General features: G+C 33.5%; 2 protein-coding genes across 3 annotated transcripts; one reads left to right on the top strand and one right to left on the bottom strand.

The window, feature by feature from the left end:
- LOC105176095 lies at positions 2,049-9,520 on the top strand. Of its 2 annotated transcripts, none has more exons than XM_011098797.2 (3): positions 2,049-2,454; positions 4,134-4,205; positions 7,160-9,520. In XM_011098797.2, the coding sequence occupies exons 1-3, from the start codon at positions 2,445-2,447 to the stop codon at positions 9,292-9,294; spliced, it is 2,217 nt and encodes a 738-aa protein (XP_011097099.1). In that variant the 5' UTR covers positions 2,049-2,444; the 3' UTR covers positions 9,295-9,520. The 2 variants fall into 2 exon arrangements, with proteins under 2 accessions (XP_011097099.1, XP_011097100.1); XM_011098798.2 differs by having other exon boundaries at positions 2,050-2,454; positions 7,163-9,520.
- On the bottom strand, positions 15,492-17,032 carry LOC105176094 (myb-related protein 308). Its single transcript, XM_011098796.2, has 3 exons — positions 16,748-17,032; positions 16,503-16,632; positions 15,492-16,137 (listed from the first exon to the last, which is right to left on the bottom strand). The coding sequence occupies exons 1-3, from the start codon at positions 16,878-16,880 to the stop codon at positions 15,576-15,578; spliced, it is 825 nt and encodes a 274-aa protein (XP_011097098.1). The 5' UTR covers positions 16,881-17,032; the 3' UTR covers positions 15,492-15,575.

The following is a 22,062-nucleotide window of genomic DNA, read 5'->3' as shown; positions in this document are numbered from 1 at the left end:
TGAAATTTACCTTTTCCCGAAAAACTATTTATTATGAAGATAACTCTAGAGTAACCATCATGATGGTCCTTAAAATATATATTTTGTCCATAAATAACCATCATTTTTTAATTAATTAACTTATTTCTGTACACATTTAAAAGTTAATTTATTTTATTAATTTTGATTGATTATTTATTTTTCAATTAATAAATTTTAAAAATTATTATGCATTTAGTTTAAGTACGCTTCTATCACTAGTCTGAATTAAAGCCATACACAGGAAAGATGTAATGATAATTCAACCAGTTAATTGCTTACCTAATTTAGTTGGTGAAGTTGAGGTTCGTGATAAAAAAGTTATGGATTTGAACCTCAGAAATATTTGGGTATAAATCTATCTTAACAGTAATGATTGGTGAACTATAATAACAGTCGTTGATTAATTACACATATTTAATATTGATAATTGACATAACTTAATTATTGATTGTTGAAACTTATAATATTTATGACCTATTCACTTAAAAATAAATAAATAATAATACCATCCCATGCCAGTAATAAATTTGACATTATTAATTTGAAGAGCAATGGTATTGATGCGTTGTGACTCGATCGATGCCGTGTTGTGATGTATTGTCCACTCTAACTTCATATGAACCTCACAGTTTTATCTTGAAAAGACGTCTGGCTAGAGAGAGTAGGTCTTGAAGCTTATAAATCGCTCTCAAGCTCTTGACATGCAATCAATGTGTGATGCTTGCTTACATCATCAACGCCCAATCAAGGAGTTTGAAACGGATACAGACCTCATACATTCCCACATACAACGCCAAATTTTAACGAAAAAATAAATTGATGACAAATAATCTTAACACATTTTGAACACATTTCAAGTCCCAGCTTAAAAAATTCTTTGACATCAATTCAACAAAAGGTCCTCTTTACAATGTTTGAGGGCTATTTATACTACTTCAAGCATTTAATTGGGGGGAGGGGTGTAAAATCATTTCTACCCCTCCATTAATTATCTACATTTGGACAATATTCTTTTAATAAGATTAATTTAATAAAATATAGGAATTTAGAAACTTGTATTCTCTTTTTCATCATTTTTTTGTTCTTTTTTTTTTTTTTTTTAAGAAAAAAAGTGGACACAAAGAGTTGAGCGCGTGGAAGAAGCCACGTATGGGGGAACATGGGCAGCATCACTTTAAGTGGGACCAACTGCAGAGGTTGAGGTGCTATAACCGGCAGTTGGGTGCAGTTCCCCACATTATTTTTTATTCCAGCTATGCCCCCCATTCCCTGTCTTTTTTGCCCGTGAACTGTACATATGTAATTTCATATGTAAATTCTAATTCCACCCTTTATCCTTTAGCAATTTGCACTTGAGCCCACTCCAATTTTCCCTTTTTCATCCTATGAAAATAATATATTACTTTGTTCTCCTAAATTCTTTGGAGTGTTGGTGTCATTAACTGTTGTTTGTATATATGGAGAGATTTTTTTTTTTATATTAGTATAGATATAGATAAAATTTGAAAAGTTGAATAAATTAGTTAAAAATCATTTTTTCAATTTTATAAAAGATTGGTACGGTGGTGTCATTTATTAGTATGGAGAGCCTTTTTCTTATTATATAGTATAGTATAGATATATCTTTTTTTTTCCTCACAATTTCTTTATAAATCTAATATTAATTTATTATTTTACTTATATTTTACTTATATAATAAAAAATTATAAATATTTTATTTCAGAGATTATCAAAGAATTACACATGTATTATATATGCCATAAATTACTACTACTTACATAACTATATGGAAATTCAAGAACGAAAAGTTGAAGCATAATGCATTTTGTGAAACTCAAGAGAAATTCTTGTGAAGTGTAAAAAGTTGAAGGGGTGGAGCTATAATTATGTGAAGTACATAATGCATTTGGCATGATGCAAGAATTCTTAATTCTCGTTTGCCAAAATGTTCTGTGGTCGCATTAACATTAACATTAATAATGGTTAAGAGTGAGAGAACAGAAAGCAGACAAAGAAGAAGAAGCATGGAAACAAAAGCAAAACCACCACCACATACATTAAAATAATGCCATAGAAACTTGTGGGAGGCACCATCAACATCATCATTCAACCCCCCCTCAACTATTCAATTCATTTCGTTTTCGTCCCTTTCAGAATCACTTCATTGCACTCATTTCCATTACCAAAGCTTGTAGCTTTTTGACACACTGTCTCTCCTTCTCCCTCTCTCTCTCTCTCTTTGCAATCCACTCCATACATTCTTGTGCCTTGTATTTTGGTCCACATTATGTCTTGGCATTATGTGAGAGGAGTTGAGTTTCAAGGGTATTCCCAGCCAAGATTCATCAGAGATTTGGAAGCTGCACTTTGAAATTCTTGCTGGGGTTGTCTTGTCTGAGATCGCCATTGGAGCGGCTTTCAAGATGAGACTAGGTGACTTGTTCATGTGCATTCTCATATACACTCTCACGCAGAGAGATGTGCTTACATTTGCTTGTTTACTTTGTTGGGTATTTTTCTTTTTTATTTTCTATTTTCATTGTTGGTTTCAAGTTCTCCACATAAGAAGATAGATTTTTCAGAGTAGTCAAATGGGCTCTCATTGAAGAAAACAAAAAAGAAAAAGAAAAGAGTAAGAAAGAAGAAGAAAATAAGGAGCAATTGTAAGAGGAGGTGATTAATGTTAACATAAATTCTTCACTTGTTGTCAGTGTTGAGAATAAGTGTTTTACTTTCACCTTCTCACTGGTAGACTTAGTCTTGAATATCACCTTAAACTGGCATGGAGGCTGAGAAATATGAAGAAGGAATGGGGTTTTCTTGTCCGTGGTTTTGATTTCTAGTCACGTTCTGGTTATAGATGATTTGCTACTACATTGGGCTCGTAATAGGAGTAGGTCAATATCTGACATCACTTGAGTCAGACCTTAAAAAGGTTTTGTTAGACTTGGACTCTTGATGTATAAATTGCTATAGGCTATGTTCATTTATTTGGAACTAGTGAAGTAACTGTGTACATTTTCAGTTTGTTTTGTTTTCCCTCTTCCCCTGGCTCTTTTCAGACTAGGAGTGAATGAAGCAGGAGATCTAGATAGAATTTTGAGAATAATACAGCTACAGTAGGATACATGTGATGTCAGCCGTTCAGATGTAAATTGTATGAGGAAAATGTATTTCTATCTTCTGACACTTGGGCAAAATTAATTTGCTTGAACTACCTTGGGCCCTTTGATGTTTCTAAGTTAACGAAAAAAAAGAGAAAAACTTTGCAAAAGTTTGGTAGAAAGAATTGATTAAATGGAAGTGGGCTCAATTCTCATGCATTGCCTAAATGTATGAAGTTTATGATAGCATCCTTATCACTCCAGCATAAATTTTCTAAAAGTTCACCTGTCAAAATGTTACATCATTTGAGTTAGAATTATTTCCAGAGGGTAAGGGTACAGTTGCTGTAGATTCAAAGTAAGAAAGACATGGAACAAATCTATGGTGCGCCAGGAATCGACTGATTACACGTCAGGAACTATGTCTCAATGATGCAACATATTATTGTATGAATTCTAATGCATGTCATGAAACAAAACCTTTCACTCATTATTAGTCCAATGGTTGTAGCTGCACTCAGTCTTGGTTTTCGAACTGAGTCAAATTTGTTAAGGTATTAATCTCAGTGGCGCTCTGAGTTCTTTGAGTTAGAAAGTGGTTATTCTGGTATTTTAAGATGCATTCTTGCCTAATTTGCTCGTAAGCTTCACTTTCCGTGCATTGCTGACAAATAATTCAGCATCTCTTAAACATGAGAATTTGATATTTGATTATCAAGTGATGAACTTCTTAAACTCATCTATGACTATGAGCTATTAAATATATATGGCAGAAATCTTGGTCTTCTTTCAGATAATGAGTATTTCTGCTATTCTCGCTTTTCAAGGAGTTCATGCTGGTCATCCTAATATTTTCTCTTGGAGTTTGAACATGATGCTGCTCTTTCATTTTGTCATTGTCCCTTATTTATTAAGCCTGCTTTCATTTACCAGTCACTTTTGCTCTTGCATGGTATTGTGAGGAACCTCGAGGTCCGATTTGTGACAGTTACCACTTCATATGAACAGGTATTCAAAAAAATGAGTCTGACTCATCCCCTGGGCCAAGTTTCGATGGGAGTTTTAGGAAGCCTGAATCTGGTATGTTCTTTGGATATCTGATACTTCGGTTCTTTGTTTTTGCTCATAGAAAATGAGAACTGGTTGCCGTTATTGATATTGGTTTTAGTTCAAGAAATAATGTCTGGTGATCAAGGCTAGCTAAATTTACTGCTCAAAACATAGGAATGATGAGATGAAAACCAGTTCTTACATCCAATATGCTTTAAGTTAAAATCTCTTTGAGATCAGAATGATTATAACATAGCAACCAATTAACAACTTAAATTGTAGTAAAGAAATAATATTCTTGCTATTCAGTGCCACCTGAAGAATATCAGTACAATACTTGGGGCTTGTTTACTTTTGGGAATGAGATAATTGAATGATACGACTGAGTGAGATTAAAATGCGTGGTGGGATTATTTTAATAAGATGTGTTCTTGTTTACTTGAATGTATTAAAAATGGGATAAAAAAGTGTGATTATCTAATATATTATTGACTTCATCGAATCATTTCAAATTGTGAGATACCTAAATTGCCATCTACTCGTAGATTTTTTTATTTAGCCAACTTGGTGACCCACTGTTCCAAGCTTTCTTATCAGGCATAGTTAGGGGTGCGTCTGTAATTTCTAGACTGGCCAAACAGCACCCCAAGAGGTGGGATTGACAATCCCAGCAATAGTCCAAACAATGTCAGGGCCTATGCTTGCTCAATTATACTGGGCTGGATCTAAAAGAGTAAATATTGGACTAGCCTGGATCCAATTCAGGCTAGTCCATCAATGTAAACATGCAAAAGATTTCCTCTGCGGACCTCATATAACTTTGTCCTAAGTTGTCATTGTTTTATCTTGGATTAGCTTCATATTTGAATGGTCTGAAACACTGGAAACTAGATAAAGCTTTTATGTTTCTTGACGAGAAAAGAAAGAAATATGCGGTTAATTCTCCAAATCTGTCTGAATCCGTTAATATGATTACACTTTAAATGTACCATCCTCCTTGGAATATGGACTTGTGCAAGGAAAACAAGAAGGAAAAATGCATTGGTTGTTTGATATAAAAGGAACATATAAACAGATAGTTCGTACATAAAATTTATGGAGCTGCGTATTGAGTTTTACATTTATTTCGTTTTCCTTTTATCTTTGGTCGTTGCTGCACGCGATTCCTGCGAGCATATAAAGAACTGTGATATGAGATGAAGCGAAAAAAAAAAATTTATGAAAAGAAACAATCGTGGTATGAGGGGATGAGAAAGAAAGAAATCCGTTAGAAAAGAACGGGTAGTTAGGTAAGAAGTGAGGTGAGAGCAAAAAAAAAATAATTGTAATTGTGGGTTTATTAAAAATATGGAAGTTTGTTAGAAAATAAAACATGGAGAAGTAAGGTGAGAACCCATAAGTAAGGTGACATAGGAACGTGGAGTAGTGGGTTCAGAGAAAAAAAGAATTGTAATCGTGAGATTATTTTAAAACATTCAAATTACTATTTTTATCAAATTTTTCTTGAAGGAAAAAATGAATTAAAGAGTAAATTTAGGTATTTAAAAGTTGTCCGGTAAAAGGTTTTATTTTATAATATTATAGATACTTAGTTACATCTAAAAAGTATTCTGAAACTAGTACTTAGTGTTATGAATGTACATTGAAGGAAAATCGAATTTTCCCTAAATCTGCAGTTTGAATCCGCTATCCGATTTTGGTTTCATCTTGTATTATACATTATAGGTGCAAGCTGAGTATACATATGCTTGCCCCCCATCCTTTTGCTCAGTTTTGTGATTTTGGAGAGAGTGTATAAGATCAAACACCAAATCTGAAGGATGGATTGATAGTTTACTGGGAGTACATAATAAATGATAATCTTCCAAACAATCTGTGAAATATTTCACTCAGATAGAAATTGAAAGAAATCTCTATTCCTTTTCTTTAAAGAAACGAAACAAAATTATGTGTCGAGATTGACAACTTTTTTGCATATACTTTGGGTTAAATTTGGATACTCTCCCAACTTATATGGGGGATTGTACTATACCCTTCAAACTATCAAATTGTGTAGACAACACTCGACTGTTGTAAAGTATTCTCCTACGCCTCCAGTTCTCATTCTGGCAGAATTTTCCGCTAGAGATTCTGAAATGCATGAGATTATGTGTCTTGTAATCTTAAAATATATACTTTTAACCCCCTAAGTTATTAAAATCTTGTGTTTCATCATCCAACTTTATTTGATTGAAAAAGTAGAATATTTACCCAAAATATGATCCTGCGCTTTTGATATACCGGCAATTTAGTTAATTTGAGTTATCTTATAGTCATAAATTATTTTTTATAATTATTTTCTTCTACTAATAGTATGTTGGATGATGAAAATTTGTTTTGTGGTAACTCTGATTGTTATGATACATAAGTATGTATGTATATGCCTAGTGAATACTATGAGTTGCTTGGGGTTGGAATTTGATAAGATAAGACAGGTAATGCTGTTTTGACATATATATATGGGCAATAACAAAAAGGATTTGATGTCATCACCATCTCTCATTCATTCCTAGATTGAGCTACAATGTTATACATTTTCTACGTGTACCATAACAAAGATGGGAGGAACAATTACGAAAATTAAAGTTTTCGATTATCTTGCTTGCATAAATGTAGAATATTCATATAGTTCATAATTATAGATGACCGTACCTGGTCGAAATATTTATATATATTAGGCAAATTGAGGGCATAGGTGAAGAATTTACAAAAGTTGGAGTGGTCTGCACAAATTGATAGTTTGAAGGGTAATGGGCAACCCCTATGGATGCATTTAACCGTAAATTGATTTCGACTTTAAGATTGAGCTGGTCGCCCAACAAAACTTGGATCATATAACTTTGTAAATGCTGCTAATATTGAATAGATTGTCTCTACTTTACATCGTCTGATTCTTCCTCTCCTTAATATATCAAATAATGACAATGTGAAAAATTCCATCACAGCAGCAGCTTCTGTTTGTACAATCTCCAGCACTTCAAGCAAATTCATCCCAACTTCAAAAAGGGTGTATAAAGTCCTCAAGGAGTATTCAACGAAAATCACTGACCTTAATATATTTGCAGAGTATCTTGAGGATTGGATAGTGGAAAATTTATATGGTAAAACTAGTAATGGGGAGCAGCATTTTAGCTCCCCCTTCTTAATTGATGAATTGCGTACCCTTGATTTTGCATTGGAGGGGGTTCTATTTCAACAGCTTCTACGAATGCCGTCCCCACCTTATTCCTCCGACAATCTTAAAGAAGATGAGTTCCTAGCACTGGAGGATTTTCTGCATACTGCTGCAGAAGGACTATGGCATGCATTTTGGCATAAGAATAAGCCATTGCCATATTTTGTAGGTTGCCCTCGTTATCCTGGATCCAGGTTTTATACCGTTGAGAAAGCAATATCTAGGGGAAGGCTTGGTGGACTCTGTGGTGCTGCTTTGATGTCAAAAAATAAGGGCAATCTACATGCTCGTTGGGACGATGTGGTCAAGTTTGTATTATTCAAGCGAAATCTTGTCAAAGGAAAAGAATCTGGATTTTCCTCTTCGGTTGTTTGTGAAGCTCTCTTCTATGCTATTCATATACTGTTCTCTAGGAGTTTGAGTAAATACAATAGGGTTACCACTGATTATGTTTTTGTATCTGTTATCGACTCTAAATTTGGAGGTGTCGTTAAACTTGGTGGTGATCTTGGCAGACTCGAAGTTGATTTAAATAACCCGTATCAGTCCATGGCAGAATGGATCACGAGCCATGCAGAAGTCAGCATTTCCCCCATAGACCGAATATGGAACAAGCTTGGAAATGTAAACTGGGGGGACTTGGGAACCATGCAGATACTTCTGGCAATGTTTTACTCCATTGTGCAGTGGAATGGCCCACCGAGGAAGTCAATGGCCTCGCTTGCAGCAAACCATAGTCTTCGCCTCCAAAAACGCAGAACGGAGACTCGGCTGGTGGAGAATGAAAACTCTCTAGTTCCTTATGAACATGGTAGCAACTATGACGGAGAAATTGTTGAACTAGATTATGAAAATAATCACAGGAAAGGACCGCGCTTGAACTTTATTCAGGGTGAAATAGTATTACTTGAAGATCAGAACCAGGGCCTAAAAAGTTTTCAAATACAAGAGTTCCTTGATGATGGGAATGGTTCTTCGTATATTGCTGTTGCTGCGGAGTGTCATTCAGAATTGTTGACGTTATATGTTGGATCACACCCATCGCTTCTGGAGCCATCATGGGAAGACATGAACCTGTGGTACCAAGTGCAAAGACAAACTAAAGTATTGAACATACTAAAGGAGCAGGGCATTTCAAGTAAACATCTGCCAGAAATAATAGCATCTGGTAGAATTGTGCACTCTGGTCCTTGCGAAAAGCAAAGTCCAAAGGGGCGCTGTGATCATCCTTGTTGTGGAACACCAATACTGGTCACTTGTCCAGTGGGGGAACCACTTTCATCCATCATTGCCCATGACGGTCCATTTTCTGCTGAAGAGGCAACCCGTTGCTGCAGAGATTGCCTAGCAGCTTTGAGGAGTGCAAAGATGGCAAATATCCTTCACGGTGATATTCGGCCGGAGAATATAATGCGCATCAGCGACAAACAAGGGCCAACATCAAATAGTATTTTTGTTCTGGTCTCATGGGGCCATGCAGTTCTGGAGGACAGAGACAGCCCTGTGCTAAATTTACAGTTCTCATCGGCCTACGCACTTCAGCATGGAAAGCTCTGTCTGTCATCAGACGTTGAGAGCCTCATTTACCTTATCTATTTTCTTTGCGGTGGATCCATGCAACAGCAGGATTCAATCGAATCAGCACTCAAGTGGAGGCAGAGATGCTGGGCAAAGCGTGTCATCCAGCAACAGCTAGGCGAGGTTTCACCTCTCTTGAAGGCATTTGTCGATTATGTAGACAGCATATGTGGGACACCGTATGCTGTCGATTACGATATTTGGTTAAAGAGACTAAACAGGGCTGTCGAAGGGTTTGGCGAGCGACGGAAAACGATTGAAGAGGGACTAAGACTGAAGGACGTTATCGAGTCACCAGGAACTTCAGGAGGCGGAAATTCTTCCTGATGCTTCAAACCAGAGCGCGGTAATTCTTTCCGTTTTTCAGGATTGAACTAGCTGATACGATTGATACTTGCACTTCATTGATTCATCTCTTTGTTGTCTTTATTCAGATCAAATCAATTGCTTTGATCATGGTTTCTGACATTTCTATTTAGCTTGCTATATCAACTCATTCCAGGATGAGGCAACCTTCAAGAAATGGGAACTTGCTTGTGTATACGAATATTAACATTTGTGGCAGTTCTCACTAGATTCAGTAAGCTCTTTGTGCAACTAAAGTATGTGGTAGCACAGCCAGGAAACTGTTTCCGGTAATATAAAAGTACAGTATAAAAAAGAAATATAACAAGTTCTATTTTCACTTCTCCTATTCAATTATTATAGGTCCCTTTTGAACTGACACAAAATTTTTAGATGAAAGGTGATATTTGTTATTTTTTATGATAAAAATATAAATTAATTTTTATTAGTATTGTAAAAAATATTATTTTGAAAATGAAAGATAAACGGTAGCAAAGTATAATACTCGTATGGTTTTTTAAATATTTACAATTTTATATGAATAAATAACTTAAATTATTTGGTTAAAATACCTATATATTTAGGGTAAATATTATAACTGGTATCTTAAGTTTGCGTTTAAAATTACTTTAGTCTAAGTTTATATTTTTGATGTTCACATCTCTGAATATAAGCTGGTAAATTAGCAATTTAGGAATGATTTTCTCACTTAAGTCTCTTGAGATTATAAAATTGTTAAATTAGTCGTTTTTTTGGATAAATTACAACGACATCCCCTGAGGTTTGGTATAATTACGGATATCCTTTGATGTTCGAAAAATTATAAAAACTCCCCTGATCTTTGATGAAATGATGTCATTCTTGGATGGAGATATAAAATTCTCAACTTTGTCTTTACTGTATTTTTTAATTTTTTTAAAAAATTATAAATTTATAAAAAAAATCAAACGGGACCGATGAAATTTTTTTAAAAATTATGAAAAAATTATCAAATTAGTCCATAACAATTTTTTTAAAAAAAAAATAAATGAAATTATAATTTTAATTCATAAAAGTATTTTGGTAATTTCACTAAAAAAATAAATGAAAATATAACGGGTTGGGTTAATTGTTAGACGGTCGGTTAAATCAGGGAGGTATTATTAATTTTTTAAATAATAAAAGAGTATTTATAAGTACGACAAACTTTAAGGGATGTTGTTGTAATTTACCTTTTTTGTTTTAAAGGAAAAGTGTTGGTCTATTAAGGTGAAAAATCTGAAGAATGATACAGAATTTTCAGAAACCACCAAAACATGTAAAGATATTTTTGGTGTTAGCTCGTGTAGTTGAGTTTGCGGCGTGGAGGGTGTAATGAGAGGTCAGAAATGCACACGTCATGTTGCATGTTAACTGATTATTATAGCAAAATATATATATGATGTAATAAAATGAATATGTTTCGGTTAAAATAATTTTTCTCCTTTAAAAATGTCTAAGTCTGCCACTTAAATAGCTAAAAAGTTCGTAAATGATGATTTTTGAGAAGAATATTAGAAGCGACACTAGGACGAAAACACGCCCTTGGAGGTGACCACAACCTAGGCGTGTTCGGTTCTGTTTGTCCGTTGAAATTCTATATTGAAAAATAGAATAGTGTAACACTTGATTTGACTGTAGAATGTGATTGTCTGGAGAAGATGCCCATGTCCGCAAAATACAGCTGGTCGTGTTTTATATTTTTTTTTTTGAAGAAAAAAGAAATACAAAATGATCAAAATTACTTGTACTATTATAAAATTCTATTTTCAATGTCCAGAGGTCTCGAGAGACCTCTTGATGTACTTATACGTTATGCATTCAAAGTCTATTCTAAGTAGAGAAGTGGCTTTGAAGACCTTCAATCCTGGATTCGTGGGAGGTTTTTAGCATAGTATGAAGGTCTCTGGTTGGGTATAAGAATAATCCCTGTTGGAATTTAGAACTTTTTTTTTTTTTTTTTTTTTTTTTTTTTTTTTTGTTATACAAAGTTAAGCAATACATTACCTATTTATAGTACTAGAATTTTGAAGGACAGCAAGAAATTTAAGAGACACTTTGACCAACACAAATAAAGAAAAATACATTCAAACTTCACATTAAAGAATCTGATTTACTCAAACGATGCCTCCCCTAAATCAAATTTGCTTTGAACTCCCAATACAGCAACATCCTTGAGAACATAGGTCCACCAAGAGGCTTTGTAAAAATATCAGCAATCTGTTCATCGCTTTGAAAATGAAACCGCAAGCATATATGCTTGGTTCTTCCATGTAAAACTGGATCTTTTGAAATTGAAATCGCTGAACTATTGTCACAATAGACAATTGTAGGATTCTTTTGTTTGAAATTCAGCTGCTCTAAGATTCCTCTTAACCACAAGGTTTGACATCCAGCTAAAGAAGTTGTGATGTACTCCGGTTCAGTGGTGGAAAGTGCCACAATTGGCTGTTTCTTGGAGTACATAAACAGATGTACTCCTTGAATCATCAATACTTCCACCAAGGTCACTATCAGTATACCCAACAAGTTTTATCGGTTCATGAGTTTTGTCGAAAATACCATAATCCACTATTCCTTTGATATATCGCAATATCCTTTTTGCAGCTTCCCAATAATTTGAATATGGTTTCTCCATAAATCTGCTGAGCAAACTTACAGCAATATCGGGTCTTGTTGCTGTGAGGTACATCAAGTTCCCAACAAGACTTTGGAACATTGTTGTATCAACTGGCTTTCCTTCACCCTTCTTGCACAACTTCAAACTTACAACATATGGAGTTGCAACTGGATTTGCATTTTTCATTTTGAATTTTCTCAACAATCCAGCAACGTATTTTTCTTGAGAAATGAAAATTCCTCTATTTGATTGTTGAATATTTATACCAAGAAAGTGGTGCAACTATTCCAAATCAGTCATCTCAAATTCATCCATCATAGATTTCTTAAAAAGCTGTTAGCATCTTCATATTATTTCCTGCGAAAACGAGATCATCAACATATAAACTCACAAACATAATATCTCCTCTGGAACCATTTTTTATGTAAAGAGTGTGCTCATATGGACACCTGTCAAAGCCATTTTTCAGAAAATGACCATTGATTCAATCATACCACGCACGGGGTGATTGCTTTAGCCCGTATAATGCCTTTTTTAGCTTGTACACCTTTTTTTATGAACCCGAGAGGTTGCTCAGATAAATTTCATCTTGAAGAAAACCATTTAAGAATATCGATTTTACATTCATTTGGAATATTTTTCAACCATTTTGAGCAGCAATTGAAATCACCAGTCGAACTATATCAAGTCTTGAAACAGGATTAAACACTTCACTGAAATGTTCTCCTTCCTTTTGTTTATATCTTTGTGCAACCAATCGAGCTTTATGTTTATTTATTGAGCCATCAAAATTGGTTTTCGTTTTGAAAACCCACTTTACACCAATGACAGATTTATGAGAAGGCAATGCAATAAGCTCCCATGTTTCATTCTTTTCTATTGAGTTGAATTTTTCCTTCATAGTATGAACCTATTTTTCATCAGATGATGTATCTTCACAAGTAACATGATTCTCTCCAACAAAGAAAGCAAAGTATACTTGATCTCCAATACTTACTTCTTCAGTTGTATCATAAATTTCCCGCAACAATCGTTCTTCTTTCCTGCGAAGCTGGAGAATTTTGCAAGTTTTCAAAAAAATATTAGAATCTTCAACAACTGTATCAGAATCCTGCTACAAAGAGTCTTCAAGTGTAAGAGTTTTCCATTCTTGCACTCCAACAGATTCTGAAAAATCATAGCAATTATTTTCATCAAAGCAAACACCCCTACTTATCACAATTTTCTTTGTTCTTGGATTGTAAAGCTTGTAAGATTTAGTTCTTTGGTTGTATCCAATAAATATGCACTTCTCGGATTTATCATCAAGCTTTGATCTTAATGCATCAGGAATGTGAGAATATGCAAGACATCCAAAAAAGTCTGTTTCCTGTCATGCGTTTGCTTGCACCACTATCTAAATACCAAATATTTTCAACATTTCCATCCGAGGCTATCAACAATGTTTCTGAACACTCACCTTTGTTTTCATGCATGAACCCCAACAACTGGTTTCTTTTCGGAATGTTTATCCCAACAATCATTTTTTTATGACTCGGCTTGTGGCAATAATTGCATTCGAAGTAAGGTTTCATACCATTATACATTCCCCGGCCTCTTCCTCTTTGAGAGTTTTGGAAGGGAGCTCTTCTTTCCTTTTTTTATTCATCATTTCTTCTAGCTTGAGAATGTCCAGCTTGTCTACCACCGCTTCCACTACGACCTCTGCCACGTCCACAATAAGAACCACGACCTCTGTTGTAGGTGAACTAAGATTTTAAAGCTTGGTCATGAGAAGAATTTATTTGAGAACTTATTTGAAAGAGTTTTAGCCTCATGAGCCTCCAATCTTCCTTGCAGACCTTCCACAGTCATTGAAAAAAAATAATTTGATTCTTCAATTGCAACCACAATGTGATCAAACTTAATCGAAAAACTCTGCAAAATTTTCTCGATGACCCTTTGAGTCTCTAAGACTTCTCCATTTGCTGCCATTTGATTTACAATGGAAGTAACACGGTTTGAAAAAATCTGAAATTTTTTCATTGTCTTTCATTTCAAGCTTTTCGAATTCTGCCCTCAACGTTTGTAATCGAACCTTGTTTACTTGATCTTGCCTAGAATACATGGTCTCCAATATTTTCCGCGCATCCTTAGCATATGATGCTTTCGAAATTCTCTCGTACACTGGAATCTCCAATGCTTGGTAAATTTGGAATAGAACCTTTCTATCCTTTTATTTTTTGTTCTTCAAAAGGTCCCGTTGTAAGGCGGTGAGTTGGGACTCGTCGTCTGATGCACCAACACCTTCTACAATAACACTCCATAAGTCTTGAGAGTCAAGACAGAGCCTCATTAGATTTCTCCAATAGTCGTACCTTTCACCGTTGAATTTAGAAACAAGGTTGTTAGCCATTTCTTTTTAACCCTGCTCTGGTACCAATTTGTTGGAATTTATAATTTTTTTATTTTTATTTTTTGTTATACAAAGCTTTGCAATACATCACCTATTTATAATACTAGAATTTTAAATGACAACAAGAAATTCTAAAAGACACTTTGACCAACATAAATAAAGAAATATACAAACTTCACATTAATGAATCTGATTTACTCCAACAATCTCTACATCAGCCGGTATAAAGCCACTATCCACGAATCTTTGAGTTTGAAAGTCGCACACTTTATAAGTGTAATCGGAAAATAAAGAAAATGATTGTCAGTATTTTGTTTGAAGAATGCTTATCTTTCTTTTTTCGCTTTTTAACTTCAATTTTTTTTTTCATTTTGCAATATAAAATTGGCCTGCTATTCAATGTCAAATTTGGCAAAACCCTACAATTTAATTATCAACAATTTTGCCACATTAGTTTATTCCAAAAAAGGAAAAATAGCAGTTTCGTCCAGTAATATAAGTTCTTTTAACTTTTAGTCCCATGAGCTAGGGGATCATTACTTTTAGGTTTTATGACATATTTTCATTCGATATTTAATAAAAAGGCTATTTGACCGTTAAGTAAATGAGACCGAGAGTGAGAATCTTGTAACCAAAGGAATCAACAGTATGAAAATCATAACGACCACGTGAAATTGCGAAAACTGTAAACTTAAGTGACTAAATTATAAAAAGAAATCAGTACAGGACCAAAAAAATTCCATATCCCATTCTTGTAGGACTAATTAATTAAAACTACAGTTTTTAACAAAATGCCACTGTATGAAGGATATGTTGAGTGATTGGCCCGGCTTGTAAAATCCCCGATTTAATCTCCCCCATCCTTTTCCAGGTAGACAATTCCGGCAAAATTAAGGGTTTTCGATAGTTCATGTCCTTATATCGTGCTAAACTAGAAGTTAGTTACTTTCATTTTCTTCACTCACATGTTACTAACATAAAAACACACATATCTTCACTAATAAATCACTCCTTACCTTTGTGTCTATTTACTAGAATAATCGTACGAGGCGAGTTTAAACTAACCGTGGTATCAACTTCTCTTTCTGGGCTTATTTGTAGATGGTTTCATTGCCTCTTATCTTCTTAAATGAAAAAGAGCAAAAAAGAAGAAAGGAATGTTGAAATTATACACAAAGCAAAAGCCACAAGCTAATAATTGAAGGCAGTTTTCCAGTATGGAAACTTATTTTATAGAGTTAAGGATCCATAAAATCTCTGCATATGGTCAGCTTTCACATTTGTCATGGATACACAGTTGCATGAACTCCTGCCTTTTTCAAACCTTATGCTATGACACAAACACGCAGATGTGGTGGCAACTGGTGGGACTGATTGGCCAAAGATCTGATACTTCAACTCCTGTTTTTCCAGCTTTGACTGACCATGGGATTGGGGCGGCCTTATGGAGAGTTCCAAGTTGATTTCTGGGGTTAATTCTTCGGACAAAACACTGCTGCTGTTGGAATTCTCTTCGCCTGAGGAATCTGCTACCTTAAAACTGATGTTGTTTGTCATCACGGGCTCGTCTCTGACTGTTTGCATGGCGAAAATTTGAGTGTTCGGTGGACATGGGCTTATGGTTACGGAATTCTGCTGGTTACTGCTTGTGGAAACGGATGAGTTCGGTACTGGTCTATGGGTTTGGGGATCAATTCCACGGCCTAGGAGTTTTCTTTTGATATGAGTGTTCCAGTAGTTCTTGATCTCATTATCTGTTCTACCCGGCAGCCGCGCAGCAATCAGAGACCATCTGAAATTCAGGCAACGCACAATCAAGAAAATTAACTAATGATCTTTTCTTTTCCTCTTGGAAACATATCAATTTCAAGAATATAGGTTTAATAAAAAGATTAAAATTCAATAATTGGGTGTAACAAGAATCTTGGCCACACAGAAAAGATTCTGTTGTGCAGAAGAAAAGTAGGTTTTGAGTAGATATGATCCAAGACTAAGAATAAAGTGCAAACGCTTTCTTTTCTTTTCTTTTCTTCTCTTTTCTCTCTTTTCTGTGTCTTACTTGAAGAATAAAATGCAAGAAATTGAAACCCTTGTTATGCTTGTGTGTGTGTTAGAGAGAGAGAGAGAGAGAGAGAGAGAGAGAGAGAGAATCATTACTTGTTTCCTAGTAAACTATGGAGATTGATGATGATTTCATCTTCTTCATCCGTAAAGTTTCCTCGCTTAAGATCAGGCCTGAGGTAGTTTATCCATCGCAGCCTGCAGCTTTTGCCGCATCTAAGCAAACCTGTGACGGAAACACACCAAAAATCAAGATTATAAGAGCAATCATAACATGCAGAAACAAAATTGAAGTACTCCAAGAAAACGATAATAGTAGAAAGGGTAAGTATGAAAAACACCTGCAGCTTTTGGAAGGGACCTCCAGCAGCCCTCACCATGTTGTTTGATATACTTGACAAGACGCTCATCCTCTTCTTTTGTCCACGCCCCTTTGTTTGTGTGCTCTTTCTCACAGCAAGGAGATCGACCCATGTGGAGAGACGGACAGAGACACACAAACACACACACAAACTCACAAAAGGGTGTGTATATGTGTGTGTACTTTTACACACACAGACTCGGAGTAAGAGAGTAAAGGCAGGTCAAAAAGTGTGTTCGTCTGTTTTCTGAGAAAAAGGGTTTGGGAGAAGTGGGAGTCGAGGGGAATTTAAATGAGGGGATGGTGGTGGGGTGGGGTGGGGTGGGGGGAGGGGGGTTTGACCAAGTTGGTAAGAAATATGAGTGGTTGGGAATGCAATTAAGTTAGTGCTGGGATTTGGTAGGTAGCTCGGCTTTTCATGTTGTTGTCGATTGTTTTGCCCTTTTCGTTCCTACCCGCATCTGATGCTCTGCTTCATTTCATGCAAATTCTTGCCTTTCCCACCCCTTCACTTCCTCCTCTTCTTCATTCTACCCCCCTATTTCTTCACATATTATAACTCTCTCCTCTTCTTTTTTCTGTCGTATGTCGTTTGAATCGATAAATTTGAAGTTACAAATTTTAAATCTAATCATAACGATTCTCTAAGTTCGATTGGAAAAACGGTGCAAAATATTTCAAATTCTTACCCATTTTTCAATTTTAACTTATATTTGGATCTACGATAACAAATCATTCAATTTATTTGGCTAATAATACATCCGAAAATTTAAATTCTTGAATTTTTATTTTGAATTATGTTTTGTGACATGGTATTAAATTTTAAATCTCTTTAATATAAGTTATTTAAAATTCTATCCCTCAAATTCCAAATTCTTCCAATCGAGTATAATATTAAAATAAGGTAATTTTGATTTTTTTTAATTTTTTTTTATCCAATTAAAGATAGATGACAGCATTGAGAGTTATCGTCTAATTTGTAGATGAGATCAAGCAAGAATTGTTGCGCTACGGCATATATATCTTGGTTCAATGTACGACTTTATGGATTAGATGGATTTTATCTCAACACTATCGGTGCATGTTGACCATATATAGTTATAAATAGGATTTTTCAAATTTTAAAAAAATACCACATTACGTCTGATGGAAAACAACCGAAAATACGGTTAATGATATACTTATTATGTAATTAATCGTTCTTTTATAATATTACATTATATAATTATTTCAAATCTAATTAAACTCGATTTGAATTTGGGGAACAGAGCCCAAATACAATGAGAATTGTAACTTGTATATGTCTGTGTCATTAACGATATTTATCTCTTTATGGGTTCCAATCATACCGTATGCATATTCGTATATATCTGCATCTATAAAGAGACATCGCAACCGTATCTCTAAAAACAAAGTGAGAGAGAAAAAAATATTATATAGTGATCTAAAATTAATTGATGATATTAAATTAATACTTGTATAATTATAAATAAAAGAGAATTTACATAAAATTGTTAGTGTATATATATATATAATAACAACACAAATTTAGTCATTTAAATGCTTTATTAATTATCCATAACAACTTTATATTCAAATCTTATGATAAAATAAAATTTACTGTCACCTAGCGTATATATATTTTTTTAATAGTAATTTTAAAATTATCACTTAACAATTTTGTGATGAATATTATTTTCTACTGAGTATATATTTCAAAGTCATATTAGAAAAAATTATATTTTTTGCTTCATAACTTAGGTCTAATACATTTTCAGTCACATTACTGCCGAATTATCAAGAATGGTTCCATAACTTGCAAAAAATTTCATTTTCAGTAGCCCTATTAACTCCCTATAGGAAATTAATATTCCGCATGGAAGTATTGTCGGAGTTATCCTCATAATAGGGAGAAAACGACCACGCTACTTGCACATATATAGTTTCGTCCATCGAAGTTCCTGACAGTATTTGATAGAAGGACTAAAAGTGAGAAAATTTTAAAGTACGAGCATATTTTAAAAAATTCTATAAATAATAAAGCAAAAATGCACCGTATGTATGGAACCAAAAATACAATTTTCCGTGTACGTACGTAGATCTATTTGTAGTTGGGATTGGAAAGTGATTGAATTTTTAGAGATGGAGTAAACTAAAAATAAAAACTTCTTGGAGAGGCATATATGCTATATCACTAACTTGTGAAGACCAAAGCTGTGGTTTGGTGGTTGCAAGCCCCATATATTCTGCAAAATTTTAAATGTCATGTCCTCCCACCAAACTTTGTTTCACTTGTAATAACTAATAAAGATATACATTTGATGATGTCCGTACCCAACTTTTCCCCTTCTATTATAAGTACTTGTGTTTTTCCTTCTGCCGATTAATAGAATTTGGTTTATTTCAAGAAAGTTATCGGGCCAGGTTTTGGTCGACCTAAACCAATCCTACTTAATTATTGTAAGATTTAAAATTCATTGGGGTCGATTTTTGAATCTGTTTTGCTCCATTATTTTTAGTTGAACTTAGTTAGAATTCGATCTGCCCGGTCTCAAGTTCGTCCCAAATTTGGTTTGCCTCTAGATCCGATGGGTCTAAATTGCATATATAATCTAATAAAATTTTGCTTTTTGAGTTATTTGATATAATTTATTTCGTAAATATGTGTTAGATAAAAATTCAAGTACAACATTATTTGTGACGGTTTTATAAAGTAAAAATTTATTTTCTGATCATTATTTAAATATACACCTATTCCATTTAAAACGGGTCCCATTCTATTCGTCCCATTTACCATCCCTAATATCGTTCAGGTGTCTATGTGTCCTCTATTACTAGTATCTTTTTCATTTCTCTGTTTTGATTTTTAATTTTTTATTGTATAAAAATGTTTCTAGAAGGATGCAACTACTTACTCCCACTTACTCTTGTCAATTTATGTATTTTGTACTAGCTACAAATCAAATCATGACGTTACAAGTGGACATCCATCCATTTCACTTTTCTATTATTTTTCCATTTTTTTATCATTGGTTGAATTTTGGAGCATTTGTGTTTAGGATTTATTTTACACTTTCTCTTCTTGTCATGCCTTGAAAACACTAATCTATCATTTTAATTCTAAAATTGTAAAATACCCCTTCTATTCGAAGTTCGATTTTCTATCTTAATTAGTCTTGTGTTATATATATATATTATTTTATTTTATATATGCCATTTAGTTCATTTAAGAAAAAATATTATTCACATTAGGAAAAAAATGACTATTGACTACAATTTAATAGTTATGGACTAAAAATCATGGTAAATAAAATTTATTGACCACGATTAAATAAAATCGATACAAAAACATAAAATTTCCACCAAGAAAGAGTTATTTTCCATGGCTAGGATTCATGGTAAAAATATTTGTCATGGCTTTCAGCTATGCCAAATATTTTAGCCACTCTCCCCATTGTATAGCCATAATCAGTGACTATTTGCTACGGCTATTTTATTTTTTTTTATAATCATGGCTAATGAATATTGAGTTTTGTGTAGTGACATATGCAGGCCCGTTCTTGACATTTTGGTGGCCCTAGGGCGAGTAAGAAAAAAGAGGTCCCCTAACAAAAAATATATAGAATAGTTGATCCATGACTATAATTTTCTTATTATAATTTTAATTGATCAATGCCTTTAACAAAACAAGAAAGTAGCAATAAAAATAAGAATTTTGTTTTATCACAACAATGAATTTTATAGTTTTAATAGTTACTATTATTTTGCAAAACTTGTTATTAGCAAGAATTAGTGACAGAAGATGTGCATGTAGTTGTCACCTAAATACTTTTAGTAACATATATATGGTAATGGCCCAGTGACAAGGAATAATTGGTATCACTAAGTTGTTACTATAAATGTGCCATTAATTCGTTATAGTGATAATTTTGTACATAATTCTTGTTACTGATAATTATACAGTGACAAAGGCATTGTCACTTAATATATATTTTCAAGTGACAACTGTCAAATATTAGTTATTATTAATATTTTGCAACTAATATAATATTTTTTTATAGTGATCATTCACTACAAAAAAAATATATATTTTGGGACGGCTAACATTTCTCCCAATTTCTGTTGCAATTTCAAACGGAATAAAATAAATTTTTCAAACAACAAAAACATATTCCTAACAATACCAAATATTAAAGAGGTGTTTGTTGATTAAACAACTTTATCTAAGCTTTCACCTTACCATTTCGTTTATGAAGAAAATATTTCATTATGTTCCAAAGAATTTCTAGTTGCAAGAAAGCTAAGCCCCGGAGACTTCCTACACCCCACACAAATGAGCAACCATGTCACCTCAGCCCAGCACATTATAATTTGCAAAATCTAAAAGATATTTTCCGACACTTCAACGAGACACTCATATTTAATTTTAAATTACAGTTGAAGATAATTGATTTTTAAAAATTCTAAATAAAATACATGTACTAAAAGAAATGATCATTTTTTACTATAATTAATTACTATCATTAGAAATAAAAAACAATAATCGATCGATACTAATTAATTACGGTTGAGGAAACGCTATTTGTCGTTGTTTCAGCAGAACGAGGCCCAAATAATAGCTATATTTAAAACTCATGACAAACATTTTGACCATTGATAAAACCATGATAAATATTAGTTAATGATGGTCAAAATAATTTAAATTTTCGCCCACTAAATTTGTTTAACTGTTGTAAATTATATTGGTTTTTTGTCACAATTTTTAAGTTATAGTAATATATAATATAGAAAATAATTTATTTTTTTTAGTATTGATGTGGTTTATATAGTATACATTATTTATTATACATTAAAATATGATTGAAAAAACACCTCTACCACCTGCTGACTTTTGTAATACAAAACTACTAATCTTGTGGAAAAAGTTCGGTCAGGCGTAGGATAATAAATTATGTGTTGTAGTTAGGTGACCCACTTCTACTGTCTTCGCATCTCACATTTGGTAGGCAAAAAATTGTTTGTTTTCTGTTGTATGCTGCTATATGTTATAGTTTTATTTAGGAGTTTTCAGTTCGATTAATCGAAAATTCAATTTATTATTTTTAAAATTCGAACCGAACATTATTTATTCGATTCGGTTTAAACCGAACTCGGTTCGGTCTTTTTCTATTTAAAAATATAATTTTTTAATATATATATATATAAATAACTTTAGTACTTTTTAAATTTTATTCAAAAAAATACAATACATGTAATATTAAAATTTAAAATGCATAATGAAAAGAATATTTAGAA

The sequence above is a fragment of the Sesamum indicum genome, linkage group LG13 (assembly GCF_000512975.1).
Source record: "Sesamum indicum cultivar Zhongzhi No. 13 linkage group LG13, S_indicum_v1.0, whole genome shotgun sequence".
Classification (NCBI taxonomy): domain Eukaryota; kingdom Viridiplantae; phylum Streptophyta; class Magnoliopsida; order Lamiales; family Pedaliaceae; genus Sesamum; species Sesamum indicum.
The sequence above is the reverse complement of the archived record's forward strand: the minus strand, read 5'-3'. Positions and strand labels throughout refer to the sequence as shown.

Bases quoted from the DNA above. Each gene is read 5' to 3' on its own strand.
- LOC105176094 (XM_011098796.2), bottom strand. From the start codon at position 16,880: ATGGGTCGATCTCCTTGCTGTGAGAAAGAGCACACAAACAAAGGGGCG. The intron at 16,633-16,747 runs GTGTTTTTCATA...TTTCCGTCACAG, and splicing joins GTCCCTTCCAAAAGCTGCAG to GTTTGCTTAGATGCGGCAAA. The intron at 16,138-16,502 runs GTAATGATTCTC...CCTGAATTTCAG, and splicing joins CATAGTTTACTAGGAAACAA to ATGGTCTCTGATTGCTGCGC.
- LOC105176095 (XM_011098797.2), top strand. The intron at 4,206-7,159 runs GTATGTTCTTTG...ATTCCATCACAG, and splicing joins TTTTAGGAAGCCTGAATCTG to CAGCAGCTTCTGTTTGTACA.